The sequence below is a fragment of the Penicillium verhagenii genome (genome assembly GCF_028828195.1).
Source record: "Penicillium verhagenii strain IBT 33310 chromosome Unknown utg000002l_segment0_segment0, whole genome shotgun sequence".
Lineage (NCBI taxonomy): Eukaryota > Fungi > Ascomycota > Eurotiomycetes > Eurotiales > Aspergillaceae > Penicillium > Penicillium verhagenii.
In genome coordinates, this window is record NW_026643166.1 from 992,489 (window position 1) to 1,006,679 (window position 14,191).

The 14,191-nt window shown below is 46.3% G+C and overlaps 5 protein-coding genes across 5 annotated transcripts; 4 read left to right on the plus strand and 1 right to left on the minus strand.

Moving 5' to 3' along the window:
* Window positions 1-1,589: 1,589 nt before the first annotated feature.
* On the plus strand, window positions 1,590-2,022 carry N7466_000366 (uncharacterized protein; the record flags this gene model as incomplete). Its single annotated transcript, XM_057159764.1, has 3 exons — window positions 1,590-1,705; window positions 1,757-1,860; window positions 1,952-2,022. The coding sequence occupies 3 exons, from the start codon at window positions 1,590-1,592 to the stop codon at window positions 2,020-2,022; spliced, it is 291 nt and encodes a 96-aa protein (XP_057026012.1).
* Window positions 2,023-3,986: 1,964 nt separating this feature from the next.
* On the minus strand, window positions 3,987-5,585 carry N7466_000367 (amidohydrolase; the record flags this gene model as incomplete). The annotated part of the gene is made up of 1 exon (XM_057159765.1): window positions 3,987-5,585. One exon carries the CDS (start codon window positions 5,583-5,585, stop codon window positions 3,987-3,989), a length of 1,599 nt encoding a protein of 532 aa, XP_057026013.1.
* A 1,121-nt stretch (window positions 5,586-6,706) lies between these two features.
* N7466_000368 (uncharacterized protein) lies at window positions 6,707-8,339 on the plus strand (the record flags this gene model as incomplete). Its single annotated transcript, XM_057159766.1, has 3 exons — window positions 6,707-6,792; window positions 6,859-8,029; window positions 8,100-8,339. 3 exons carry the CDS (start codon window positions 6,707-6,709, stop codon window positions 8,337-8,339), a joined length of 1,497 nt encoding a protein of 498 aa, XP_057026014.1.
* A 1,244-nt stretch (window positions 8,340-9,583) lies between these two features.
* On the plus strand, window positions 9,584-10,225 carry N7466_000369 (uncharacterized protein; the record flags this gene model as incomplete). Its single annotated transcript, XM_057159767.1, has 1 exon — window positions 9,584-10,225. One exon carries the CDS (start codon window positions 9,584-9,586, stop codon window positions 10,223-10,225), a length of 642 nt encoding a protein of 213 aa, XP_057026015.1.
* Window positions 10,226-11,694: 1,469 nt separating this feature from the next.
* Window positions 11,695-13,939, plus strand: N7466_000370 (uncharacterized protein; the record flags this gene model as incomplete). The annotated part of the gene is made up of 15 exons (XM_057159768.1): window positions 11,695-11,917; window positions 11,977-12,070; window positions 12,124-12,151; window positions 12,213-12,259; window positions 12,315-12,392; window positions 12,449-12,514; window positions 12,573-12,610; window positions 12,668-12,837; window positions 12,895-12,949; window positions 13,006-13,059; window positions 13,123-13,210; window positions 13,263-13,402; window positions 13,461-13,535; window positions 13,589-13,708; window positions 13,767-13,939. 15 exons carry the CDS (start codon window positions 11,695-11,697, stop codon window positions 13,937-13,939), a joined length of 1,449 nt encoding a protein of 482 aa, XP_057026016.1.
* Between the last annotated feature and the right edge of the window lie 252 nt (window positions 13,940-14,191).

Here is a 14,191-nt window from a genome sequence, read left to right on the forward strand (position 1 = left end):
GTTCGTCAGTTACTTAATTACTTAATCCCAGTTCTTAAGTAGATTCTCATTAGATCATTCCATTTGCTAACATTGCAATTATTATGTACCCCGCAAGTCGGCTTCGGCCTACTCCATTGATATTTCGACCAATAAGCGCAAATATTGCACTTGAGGGTTTTCGGAGTGCATGAAGCATCGGTTATTAGTAACAGGAATTTGACTCACTGGACTTCTTTGACGAAATTCGTGCTGGCTTATTGATCTAGACTTTATTGTCGTGTTGCTCAAGTGCTGATTCCCCGTTCGGCTTCCTTGCCGAGTGCCCAGAAGGTCCCTAGGTGCACACGGACATCTGGAAATGTAACTTGTGCTAAAATAGGAAAACTAATCCCGGATGATTCTAATTTCCATATGTAATTTCTACCATGGAGTTCAATTGATATTGAATGTTCACCGCTGTTCTTACAGACATATATATACATATGTATCCACCTGCATGTGGGCAGTTCGAGTTCAACATTGAACATGTACATACATGTACACACCAGGTCAACTAGTGAACATCCAATGTTCAAATGTTACAACCTTTCAACCAGTCATGGGTTCAAACATTGAAATTAGATTTAAACCATTTGAAGGAAAACTGCCATGCTCCTGGACCAGATTTGCAGGGATATTGATGTATCTTTTGTCAAATCAAGCTGCACATGTGCAGACCAAGACCCAGGATACATTCATGGCCAGTAATGGATTTTGAGCTTAGATATTATTCATAGGACAGATGAGGTCATTTGTTCTCAATAGAACCAATAAATTTAAAAACGGACCAATCCTGGTGGATAAATCGCGTAAAGCACTAGTATAATGCATACACGTAAGCTGGTTATTGTCTATTGAGAAATATAATTGACAAGAGCAGATTTAAATTTCTGTATTATGCATGCTAGTCTAATAGATATTCTATTTGCAATTTTGTGCGAGTACATACCTTTTCTGATACTTAATATCGAGATCTGGGTTTCACTTTCAAGGCTTGGATGCATATGAGCGTGAAGATTAAAATAAAGGAAGAATTGAGTAAATGTTGTGTAGCTATCGTTTTAAGTGTAGATCGATCACAGTAATTGAAATTGAAAATTAATTCCTGTCATTTACTTCTTGGAGAGAAAATTGGCCACTTGGGTACTGATGGCAAATTACATGTGCACTGCGAACAAGGGTACGGCGTAGACAGGAGTTGGAAGAGAAGTTGTATATCCGCAGCCTTGGAGATCAATCCGAGTTTAACCTGGATTAGATCAGGTAGTTTGAACATTTAAAGCACCCGCTGAATTGAAAACGTCACACCCTACTAAAAAAAATAGTCGGTAGCCACTGAGAGACACCCCTGACAGCCTTCAGTAGTCTTTATATCATAGGTCGCCACTTCCCACCCGGATGTTCCACTAACCTTCTCCCCCCGCACTACGCGACCTTGGTATTAAATATCTGACATCTCTACTTTAATTCTTCTCCCTTCAATCATTCCGAGATACATCAAATCATATACCACCGGAATTCAAATCATCTTGACTCCCAAACTCAAAATTCTCTGAAATCGCTTCAAAATGGTCACCTCGTCCATCGACGCCAACCCTCTTGACCCCAACACCATGTATACGAGCACTCCCAAGGCTCCCAAAGCCGATGACCTTGATATAATCATAGACCGAAATGTTGCACCGTATGTGCTTCACATACTTATACCGAACTCACTATTCTAATATTTGAACAGATCCCCCCGAGCGACATGTGCGGAGCTTGCTCACCAACATGCCCTTGAAGATCTCCACGATGTGACAGAGCATACCTCACACCAACATGAGACGCTAAGTAACAGTATGGGCTCACTTCATCCTTTTTTTCTCCCGTCGTCCATAAGTACCAACGATATACCTCCCCCAGAAGAGTAATCTAATTTGGATGATAGATATGAGCTCTTCCCGCCGCTCTTCGGATCAAGGTGCTCAGTACCATGAGCCTCGCAAGCCTGAGGAGTGATGAAAACGTTCGTGCAGAGGAAAATATGCTTATTCAATGGGAATAACCGCGAGATTTTATGAGGCTGGGATATGTGATGCAGCTTTTGAATTGTACTTTATTACTGTATAATAACTGTACTAGTATAATATGAAACTTTGTATTCGAATTCTGTTCTACCCGCATTTTTGGTGATGTCATGGTGATGGCCGCCCCGCATTAGGGATGTGATATATTGACCTGCCTGGATAGTAAGGCACAAAAATACATATTAATTACTTATCAACACTTGATGAGTGAAGGAGTTGTAACGGAGACAAGGACTATCAGTAGGGAGAGCAAACAAGCAAACATTCAACAATGGTATAGAAGAGGAAGGAGTACGTAGTAATTGCCGTTACTGTTTGTCCTTTCCATGAAAATTGGGTACTAGTAGGAATCTGTAATCCTGGCTAGTTTCTTTCCTTTCCCGCTCAATAGCCTTTTGGCACCTAAGGAGTCCAGGTCAGTCGCTGTTCGTCGTCGAATTTGTCCGCTATCTGACGATATTTTTGCAGGTGCACGAAGCGAGAGGAGACGGCCTGGTGGCTTGGAAGTGATCTAAACAAGAAAGATCCTTGCTGTCAGAGCAGTCCCGATCAGGAGATGCGATCTGAAAGGAACGAAGTGAATTGAAAAGAAAAAAGGGAAACACTGAGACGAAGTGAGGGAACGCTAGAAGGCCCTCAGACTTCGAAGAACAATTACTACGGTCACCAGCGTGGTGACACTTACGATCACTCAAGTGTCAACAACCGTCTATACTCTTGTGCCTTCGGCCGTTTCGACTACGCATATACCATCCAGCGACAGGGTCAACGGCTTGCCTGGGAAAACATGCAGACTCATAATATTGCCCTTTACGCCTTTACCTATCTTATTTTCGGGATGCACGATGATTGCACTGTACGTGCTGTGGAGGTGGATCAGAGCAAGCTGTCCGAAGAGGCAATGATCACTGAACAGAAAGTTGAGGACTGTCGCTTTGGTGAAAGCCTTTTCCAGGCTTGATGAAGATCAAAGAGCTGCATTCTGGGCTGGTTACTGGCTTGCGGATATCCAGTGCCTAGAGGGTCAAGCCAGTGGCGGAAAAATTCTTCCGGGATGTTACTAAAGCAGCCATCTACAGCACATCGCTTCTATCCTGTGAGTTTCCCTGTGTCCTGGACCCTGGTGGGTCGTGAGGAAATACCATTTGCTAATCTGCTATTCTTTACTTGTTATAGGATGTAGCACACATCTTTCCATGTGCAAGGAAGCAGTACCAAGCCACTGACTTCGATATTCATACCGCATACAACAGTGCGGCTCCGCATGCGCCGACGATCACGCTTACTTTGGTCCGGCTGAATGATGCTCAAGTTTTATGGGCTTACTGTATGCTGAACGCAGTTGAGCGCTATAACCTGACGTTATTTCGTTGAGCGTGTTTCCTTGCTTTTGGCTATTTATTTGATTGAGGGCAGTGGCGATTTCAAGGAGGGGGGCCGATTTTACCACACCATATATTTAACTAGTTAGGGGTAAGATGACCAAGGTCATCTTTTGAACTCACGGTGTCACATCATGATGTCGGGGGCCACTTCATCCTTAGATGAATCTGGAGAGTACCCCTCTAGCCCTTTACAAGCAAAGAGCATCCGAAAGAAGAAAATGAACAAACCCTTTGTGATTGACACGATCATCACATTCACCGTGTACTACTACGATCGTCTGACAAAGAGCCCACAAAAGATAGTGGCGCTTACCACCAGACGGTGTAAACCTGGCAAGAACACCATGAAATGTCTGCAAAGGATAACATGGATAGCGTGTATGTGGAACTTGATTTAATGTCATTGTTCATATTCTTTTCGGTTTTCTTTTTGATCTTTTTTTTATTCATGGATATACTAGTAGTTTATTATTTTACAATACATTGGGTGCATACCTAGTATCACTTCGCTTTATCCCTTCAACTTCGAATCATAGATCTTCTGACCAAGATACCAAGTCTGGCACACCTTTGCCTCGAGAAGTGTTTCTGGGTTCCACTGCATATCAACAACAAGGAAATCCGCCTTCAATCCCTGCTTCAAGCTCCCAGTCCAAGAGTCCGCAAAGCGCGCATATGCCGCACCAGTCGTAGCAGCGGTAGCCGCCTCAGCCAAGCTGATACCAAAGTGTGCATTGACCGTGTCAGTCGACTCTGGCTCAAGAGCCGAGCGTCTTGTAGTGGCATTATAGAGATTGGGAAAGGGCAAGTGTCGAGCAGTAGGTGCATCAGTTCCAATGGCAATAGGGGCGCCTCCATCCAGGAAATCCTTGTAGGCAAACGCCCGCTTGCACCGGTGTGGACCGACAAGACTGGGCCAGGCCTTGAAAAGAGCTGGATCGGAGTGAACTGGTTGGATGGATGCGGTGATTCCCAATTGACCGAGTCGCTTTGCGTCCTCGGACGTGCTTAGCTCGAGATGTTCGATTCTGTGTCGTCGACCGGGAGTACCGACTTCTGATAAGACGTTAAGTGCTTGGTGGATTGCCTTGTCGCCAATTGCATGGATGGCACATTGGAGACCGGCGTGGTCGGCACGCTCAACAACCCCCGTCAACATGTCGGCCGGCCAGATTGGCTCCACTGGATCTGATTTGCCTGTATATGGCTGGAGAAGGGCAGCAGTGCATCCGTCCACCACGCCGTCACAGATAATCTTTATTCCGAGAACGGTGAAGCTAGGATCGGGGAATTGCTTGTGCAGTTCAATCGCTCTATCCACGTAGCTGAGATTGGCTTGCTGATCGGCGGAAAATGGCACAAGCCAGTGGGCGCCAATGTGGAAAGGGATTGATTTATCGCGTCGATATTCTTGTAGAATATCCCATGTAGCCTCATCCATTGCCATATCGACGATACCCGTGTATCCAGCCGCGGTGTATGTTGAAATGGCCACCTCCAACGCACTCAAGTTATCTTCTTTGGAGTAGAGGCTTTCTAAATGTGGCCAGGCAAGATTCATCAAAGCCGACTCATCCAGTAAGCCTGTAGCTCGGCCATTGTCATCTCGATGAATAGTACCACCCGGAAGATCGGGAGCAGTATGGGCCTTCATTTCCTCAAGCGCGGGAGAATTACACCAGATAGAATGGAGGTCAAAAGCATCGATATAGATAGGCCGGGGATCCAAATCGTCCAGCATGCTAGCCAGTGGAAGTCCATCGACTGAAGCCTGAATCCATCCACGACAGAGGATCCGCGGAACAGATGGGTTAGATTTGGCATATGACCTGATGGTTTCCCGGATTTCGTCCAGCGAAGCACAACCGATGAGATCGACTTTTCGAAGTGAATGACCATAATGTAAAAGATGCACATGGCTATCGATAAAGCTGGGAACCACGACCTTATTCTCTAAATCAATCACCGTCGCATCTGCGGGTACTTGGGCGTTTTCGAGTGAGCCAACGTAGGAAATCTGGTCATTCTCGATGATCATTGTATTTGCGAACTCATTGTCTTTGCCGGATGACGGCACAAAAATTCGGCCATTCTTAAAGATGGACACCATGGTGAAAAAGGTCGAGGTTGATTGATTTAAGGGTTGAATTGACGAGTCTCTGGTGGCTTCGGGCGCACCATGCTATTTAAATGAGATTGTGTGGGGTAGGATCCGGAGGGCGGAAGCAACCGCAAGTCCGGGTCTCCAGAAGTTTCCTTTTGTGATTTCCGAGGAAAGAAGACGGGATATATTCTCGGCTCTTGAGTTCACGGAGAGGGGCCCGGTGATGTTCGAAAGGAATGTTGGTCGGGATCCATTGAATAAGCTGCTGCGCATCTTGGCGGCGCAATTTGACGCCATTGGTCCGTTCCGGGTGGATGTCTGCGGGGAAGTGGAGAGGTTATCAATGTCTTGACTCTTGACTGTTGAGATAACAATAAATCCTGGTGATCAAGTTATTTCTGCTCCACACAAACGTTATCGGCATTTCATTCGCATCAAATGTGTGTTACTAACACGGTAAAAAGGGCATGATTTCTGCGCGTGATACGTATCGAATGCCGTGACTTCCCTTATCTCAAGCGTTTCCCCGCTTATCGGATCAAGCACAACATGATAAGCTTAGACACGATCTTTTGTTTACAGCCTTACACCCATTGGCTATTGCTTCAAACTTCCCTTTTGGGGCAAGTCGTTTCTCCCTTTCCGCCCTCGGACTGATTGTGAGTGGCCACAGAGCATCATGCCAGGAGTCGCAGCCGATGATGATAAGCTCATATCAACGTACTTCCTGGGTTTGATCCCGGCTGTGAGTGTGAGTAGGGACATAAGACATGGGTGGTCCCCAGTTCAGGCATGCCGACTTGTGCTTCTGTTTCTGGGCCCCGTGACATTCATACTTGCTGCAAGAGGCCAATTTACTTAACAACATAGACCAATGCCTCTCGATAATCAAGCAATAGACCCTGAGTGGCCACCAGGAACAGTTCGAATCGAAGGCGAGCCAGAATTCCTTATGCTTTTCTGACATTATAATCATATAACTGACTGAGAGCGTCTCACCATTGACAGATATCTCGCAATCAAGTCAAACTTCAGATGTCCTTCTGGAGCCGAAACCCAGCAGTGACCCCAATGATCCTTTGGTAGGTACCCCATATACCTTGTTCGTCAATTGATGAACGTGACTGATGCCATCCCAAAAGAACTGGCCGCAATGGAGGAAATACCTGAATCTTGGGCTGGTCTCTTACTATGTGATGATGGTCTTCGCACTGTAAGTAGTAAATATATGGACATATTTACTTGAGAGCTCACTTAGAAATTTACTAAGACCATACAGAATTGATGTAGCAACTGTGACATGGGGATCAATGAACGAAGAGCTGGGCTTCAGCTTCGCGCTACTGAATGACAGTTATGCTGCTGGGTGTGGAGCATTATGCATCGGCGGCATAATCCTGATCCCGTTTGCTTTGAAATTCGGCCGGCGACCAATATACATATTCAGCACTGCCGTTCAGTGTGGAATCAGTGTATGGTCTGCCAAAATGGAGACTGTTGCAGACCTGATGCTGGTCAATGTCTTGAGCTGCATAGTTGGTGCTCTGGCGGAGGTCCTGGTTCAAATGACTGTTGCGGATGTCTTCTTCGTCCACGAGAGAGGTCTCATGAACACAATCTACTTTTGGGTCATGACCGTCGGTACTACATTGGCTCCTCTTGCAGGTGGATTTATTACACTCTCACAGGGATGGCGTTGGGTTTGGTGGTGGATGGTTATTCTATTTGGTGTTGGGTTCGTCAGCTTTGTTTTCTTCTACGAGGAGACGATGTTTAACGCCCCACCCATCAATGGTTTATCTGTGCCCGAAGCAACATTGGATAAAAAAGATAAACTCGACACAGAACCAGTCAAAGGGACTCTTGATTCCCATGCTGTCGCACTGCAGTCCGAGATCGTTGAGGTTGACCAATCCATCCCCCACAAGACATACTTAAAAAAGCTGTCTTTGTGGACCAACTCGCCCATGCCTTTTGGCCAATTGTTAAAACACAGCTACCAGCCATTTTTGATACTCTTCAGTTTTCCAGCAGTCTTTTTCATGGCCGTCCAATACGGTATCATGACAACCTGCACGACCGTTCCCGTCACCACTCTTTCCTCCGTCATGACACTGCCACCTTATAACTTTGGCTCTGCTCAGATCGGTTTGATGGGGATTCCGCCGTTCCTCGGCACCAGTCTAGGAGCACTGGTTTGTGGACCGTTGAGTGATTATATCGCTCTTTACCTGGCCAAACGAAACAAGGGTATCTTCGAGCCAGAGATGCGTCTTTGGCTTTCTTTGGTATTCATGCCCTTGGTCCCGGCGGGTTTATTCATGTTTGGTATTGGATTAAACAACGGATCCCATTGGCTCTTACCAGCCTTCGGACTTGGACTTGTAGGATTCGGCACTGTCCCGGCCTGCAGTGCCGCCTTGACCTACCTGACGGATGCATACACCGACGTAAGATCCCCCCCCCCCCCCCCCCTGTCCCTTGGCGATAGAGATAACTGACCAACTTATATGATATTAGGTTATTGCGGACTCAGTCGTTGGAGTGACCTTCATTCGAAACCTGATTTCTACCGTCTTTGTTTTTGCCCTTGACCCTTGGGTCAATCGGGTTGGACTATCATGGTTCTACGTTACCTTTGGTCTTATTGCTACAGTTATTCTTCTCGGAAACTTCATATTCGTTTACATTGGGAAGAAGTTTCGGGTGAAGACTGCAGGAAGATACCGTCATTATAGCGAGCAGAGTACCGATTGGTAATATCCAGGACTCACTATGAATTATTAGCTGAATTAGGAAGCCTCAGATCTTCACAAATTTCAGAGTAGAGAAAATTCAAGACCTTTTATTTGTGATCAAAAGTGTAAACTGCAAATTGCCTACAGAACTTGAAATATTCAAGCCATGTGATAGTTGACGTAGGCACGAGGTGACGCAGAATTCCGTTTAGGTATAGCCTTAAAAAAAAGAAAACAAAGAGCTGGGGAAAGTTTTGGATGGCAAACCAACAGACAAAACATAAAGCCTTATTTACCTAATAGAATAATATCTGCCTGGAAAATGGGTAAGCTTGTCTGTGGCCGACAGAACCCTGCAGTTGTGGTTGGTAGAAACTGGGAGATTGACGCGCAATCATGAGTCCGAGGCTGCTCTTTCAGCAAATGGAAAAGAGAAGGATTGCGCAACCATCATCGGGCGATGAGTACAGGAAGGCAACTGTCTTTTTTTTCTGGTCTTTACCCCAGGAAATGATGTCATGACGAATCATGCAGGGTCTAATGGCAGGGATAAAAAGGTGCAAAGAAATGCAAGAAAGAGTGACTGGGTACTTCCGAGGCTTGCGAGCCTCGTATGGAAACGGTGTATAATACATGAAAAATAAGTTTGACGGCTAAATCCGATACTTCCGTGCGAGGATTTTGGTTTTCATAATAACCTTTTAAACAACACTATTAAAACAACAGTATTCAATGAGCATTTTCGGGCGGGAAAGGGTCTAGTCCATAGCGTTACCAGTGGAGCTTTTCTCTTTCTTGTAAGTAATTTTAACCAGGGGAGTTCGGCGTAAAGGAATTGTTAAACAAAGCTACTGACCACGCCTAACTTGACTAGGGTAAGCACAGGGACCAATAATAGGCACCAAGGCTACAAGTGGTTTGGCCTGGGCTTGGCTTCGCCCCTGCGCCTTCCCTCTTTGAGTCGCAGGAAGTGGGGTTGACAAGTTCCGATTTCACCGCGATTGGCTCCAAAGGCCTTTAGCGTGGGCGACTCGCTCTTTTCTTTCAGAGTCGTATTCAGCCTGTTCGGAGATCTTGGCAAGTGGTCAGGTCGAGCCTCAAGCAAGATTATGGTTCATGTCTTAGATGGAAACATGGCTTTGCAAGGCTGCCATAGAGGCGTATATAACCTTTCTTAACCCCCCAGACCCTGGGTACACCTTTTCTTTTATTTTTATTCTTCCTTCCCACAAAAGAATAACTACTTTCTTTTCAAACCACTCCATCATGCAGTACAAGACTATTCTTACCGTCCTTTTCGCTACCGCGGCTCTTGCTGCCCCTAAGCCCCAAGACTCCGGCTCGTCGGACTCGGAAGTTACCGATACCACTCCTTCATCGGTTGACGACGGCGATGAGGTCCCCTCCTCCATCGAGTCCGTTCTCATGACCGGCATCCCCTCAACCTGGCTCAATGACTTCTACTCCAACTCCGCCTTCATGGAATCCGAGATCAGCGCCATGCAGAGCGGTGACTACCCCGCCTGGGTCACCAGTCTCCCCTCCGCCGTCGAGGCCTACTTCACCTCCGAGATCCAGGTTGAGATTACTGAATACGAAAGCATGCTTGCCGCCGAATCTACTGCAACCGGCTCCGATATCACCATCTCTGGCACCTTGATCCCCAGCTCTACCGCTTCCTCTACTTCTACTCCCCTCAGCACAGGGTCCACTACCGCCACTGAGACCACAAGCGGTTCAAGCTCCACCGGTTCCTCGGGCACTACTTCCTCGGGCTCCTCATCCTCCGGCGCATCCTCCGGTGCCGCGACCAGCACCTCTACCGGTGGTGCCGCCGCCGCTACTGGTGGCCTCGCCATCAGCCTTGCTGGTGCTGCCGGTATCCTCGGTGTCGCTCTTGCTCTGTGAGAACTTATAATCCTGATATAGAAATCGGGCATCCCCTCTTTTGGTCTGTTCGATTTGCAGATTGTGTTCCGATGTTACTATACGATGTTACTACATTAATCTATACCACCTACATAATGACTATCGTTAAAGCGAAATTAATACCTCAGCTCCCGTCTATGTTCGTTTTTTTTTTTTTTGCAGCCTGAAAAGTCCGAGAGATGGATTGTGCCATGTATTGCCCCTGAAAGTTAAATTTCCGCCATCTTACATGGTGGCTTGCATGTGAAGATTGCGGCGCTAGGCCAATGCCGTCTAAGGCTTAAGCTTAGTATCAATACCATCGGAGCAATTCCTTCATCTTTTATGCCCGGAATTATCAATAGTTCAAACCAAGAATTAGAGATCTAATATCTTACCTGTTGTCCCTTTTCTGACCACTGTCGAGAAGTGGGAATTTATCGCCAGAATCCATGGCTGATTGGGTTTCGCAATGCTTGACAGAGTAATAACGCAGGTGGGCTAGCGAATGCAGCTACCCGAGGCACTCGCTAACTTCAACTTCCCCTGTCATTTCATTCTCAATGTTTGCCTGCATCTTCTCTGCACGTCTGCAGAAAGTTAAATTGTTCCGTCTGGACTTTTTTTCCCCCGGGATATTGATTTCTATTCCGTTTCCATGTCGGAAAGATTCGCCACATGACCTGCCCGCGACAGACTTGTTGTACCATCACATTTGCATTCAAACCAATCAATCATTCAGCCAATCAACCATTTATCAACCATTTACTACTCTAGAACTTGCGAGAAAATCCGTCACATGATTCTGGCAGTTATCGGACTACGATTGACGTTTGTTTGCCACTGGCAGATCACCAACTACCCCGGATGGTTTGCCCCACGGGGCCCATCTTGCTAAAGCAAATCACGAGACCGCAAAATCGCTTTCCATGAAAAGTTACCACATGAACTGCGAGTCGCAATGGGCTAAAGGTTCTCCCCCGGCGCCCGTCGAGGAATTCAAAATTGACGGAAAGATCCCGATCAACGAAACCTCGGATTCGGGATGGCAGTTCTGCATTCACCAATCAGACACGAAAGCCAGCCGATAAGGCCTATGAATGTTCTCGGCCCAAACTCAAAGCGCTCTCCAAGACCATGAAACGGAGAACCCTAAGAGCGAAAAGGGATTAAGGACAAGGGACATGCAAAATTTAGTACGTAAAAGCAAAGATGATTGGTCGAATACCTTAATATGTGGGTCGAAGGTGGACCAAGTTACTTTGGTGACAGGCGCTAGAATGTCAACTATCGCGAGCAGCAACTTGGCAAGCACGAATAAGCACGCCATTTGCATGAAGCCTCGTGAGGTCAAAATTTTCCGATGCAGGAAACTTTAAATCCAACAAAAAGGTCGTTGAATCCGCAACTGTTTTGTTCTTCCAAAGTTCCTCGATTTCAACTCCAGATCCGTGTTTAGATACTACAAAATGGCAGAACCGATCTCGGTCTCGGCCTCGGCATCCTCCGACGATGCGCCGATCCAGCATCAAAAGCGAATTTGGTACCGGACGACTCTGTTTAATGCATTTGTTATTGGAGGTGTTGGGTTCCTAGCACCGGGATTATGGAATGCGATGAATTCCCTTGGTGCTGGTGGTGCGGAATCACCATTTCTGATCAACGCAGCTAATGCGCTGGTTTTCGGTCTTAGTATGTGCACTACTATTTGCAAGTGGAACCCTTGAACCGAATACTGATTCTTGTTCCAGTGGGAATTCTCTGCATTTTTGGTGGACCGATTGCGAACCGCATTGGAATGAACTGGACTTTGCTGCTTGGTGCAGTTGGATATCCTATCTACTCGTATGTGGCTATTTGAGACTACTCGCCAAAAACATGAACTAACTTACCAATAGGGCTGCTTTATATACAAACAACCGCTATGTGAATACCGCCTTTCTCTTTCATGTGTAAAATCATCAATATGTACTAATCATATGTACAGGGCAATGTTTGGTTCGTGCTAGTTGGTGCAGTCGCCTGTGGCCTGTCGTGAGTTCAAAAAGCGATTTCTTGGAATAACAGTGCAGGGCGCTGATGAGAACAGGGCTGGTTTATTCTGGGCTTCTGAAGGCGCTGTCGCGCTTGGATACCCCGAGCCTGCCAAGAGAGGCCAATATATGAAGTAAGTTAAATAGAACAAGGAACTGGAAACAAATGGAATCTCTAACCAGAAAATAGCATTTGGCTTTGGTTCCGAACAGGTGGCCCACTGGTGGGCAGTGCCATTGTTCTTGGACTCAACCAGTAAGTTTAAATCGAATGCTCAATGCGCCATCGGGCAACGTGGCTAACGAGAGATTAGCTCTGCTGCTGCCAAGACTAAAGGAAAGGTCGGATCTGGTAAGCTTCTCTATCAATCGGTAAGGTTTTTGGGATCTTTGCTGATATAGAATGCAGAGACGTACCTCATTTTCGTTGCGCTGCAGTGTCTTGCTGTTCCTTTCGCTATTTTCCTCACCCGGCCTGAAAATGTCCAACGCAGCGATGGAAGTGCTGTGAAGGTTATCAAGCAGGATTCATGGCGCGCTGAGATGGTTGAGCTCTGGAAGGTCACTCGCCGGAAGGATGTCAGTTTATTTAAAGCACCAATTCGATTGACTACACCGAGCTAACTTTCTCTCTAGATTCTGCTCTTGCTGCCTGTCTTCTGGGCAGCTTATTTCAACCAGTACACTGGCAGTAAGTCTCAAATGTCCTATTCAATACTTGTGATCAGAGCTAACTTGAAACTCTAGATTTCGAAGTTTACTACTTTGGAGTCAGAGCCCGTGCTTTGATTGGACTAGTTAGTATGTTTCAAGACCTTCTCTACCAGCTCTAAATTCGTGCGAAATTTAACTTTTGCGATCCAGGCTACATTGCTGGCCTTTTCTCGTCCTGGGTTATCAGTCGGTTCTTGGATTACCAGAAGGTGCCGGTCAAGAGCCGAATCACTTACAGGTAAAGGAACCGCAAGCATAAAATGAAACCCACACACTAATAATCAATCCAGTTTTTACTATGTCATTGTGCTTCACATCATCGCCTGGGTGTATGGCTGGGTCGTGCAAGAACAGTACACCGCTAACCCGCCTTCTCTCGATTGGGCCGATAAAGGCTACGCCAAGGGCATGTTTGTGATTCTTCTCTGGCGTGAGTACTTCCTGTCATTCATTTTCTGATTCGGTATATCTGACATTTTAAAATACAGAATTCTCTCAGCAGGCGTTGCAGAATTGGCTGTACTACCTGCTCTCCACAATGACCGATAACATTTCAGAACTCTGTAAGTTAGCCACAAGAGCCCCTTACAATGGAAGTCAGACTAACAAGTCTCAGCTCGTCTTTCCGGTATTCTGCGTGGCCAGGAGAGCTTTGCCCAGGCAGTATCGTATGGAATTAACACTCGGGATTGGTATGGAGGCCGAGTTCCTCTTGCAGTGAACACAATTCTGCTAGGTTCGTCAAATTTCCTTAGTCTTTTATCCTTTCGCAACAAAGACTTACTCTGATGCAGGTATTGCGGTCGTTCCCACCTGGTTGGTTATCAAGGACCATTCCCCTATTGAGCACAGCAAAACCGAGGAATTGAGCAATGGAAGCCGCGATGAGGAGAAGGGCACGCTGGAGAGCAACAGCATGAGTGACAAGGAGGTCATTGTTACTGGAGAGGAGGTGAAGAAGGAATGACCCCAGCCTACCAATTACACTATACCTGCATGGAAACGGGATTGATTCAAGGCTAAAAGATCATGGGAAACGATCTTATCAAAAGGCAAATTTTTATCACGCCATTAATCGAGCAAGGGCTGAAGTCTCAACACACTCAGCTATAATGAAGATACCAAAATGAAGATTGACGATATGATTCGGTACTATCTTCGTCGAAGACGAGAAAACATCATCTGACCGCACACTAGATACAAAAGTATCAGTAGATCC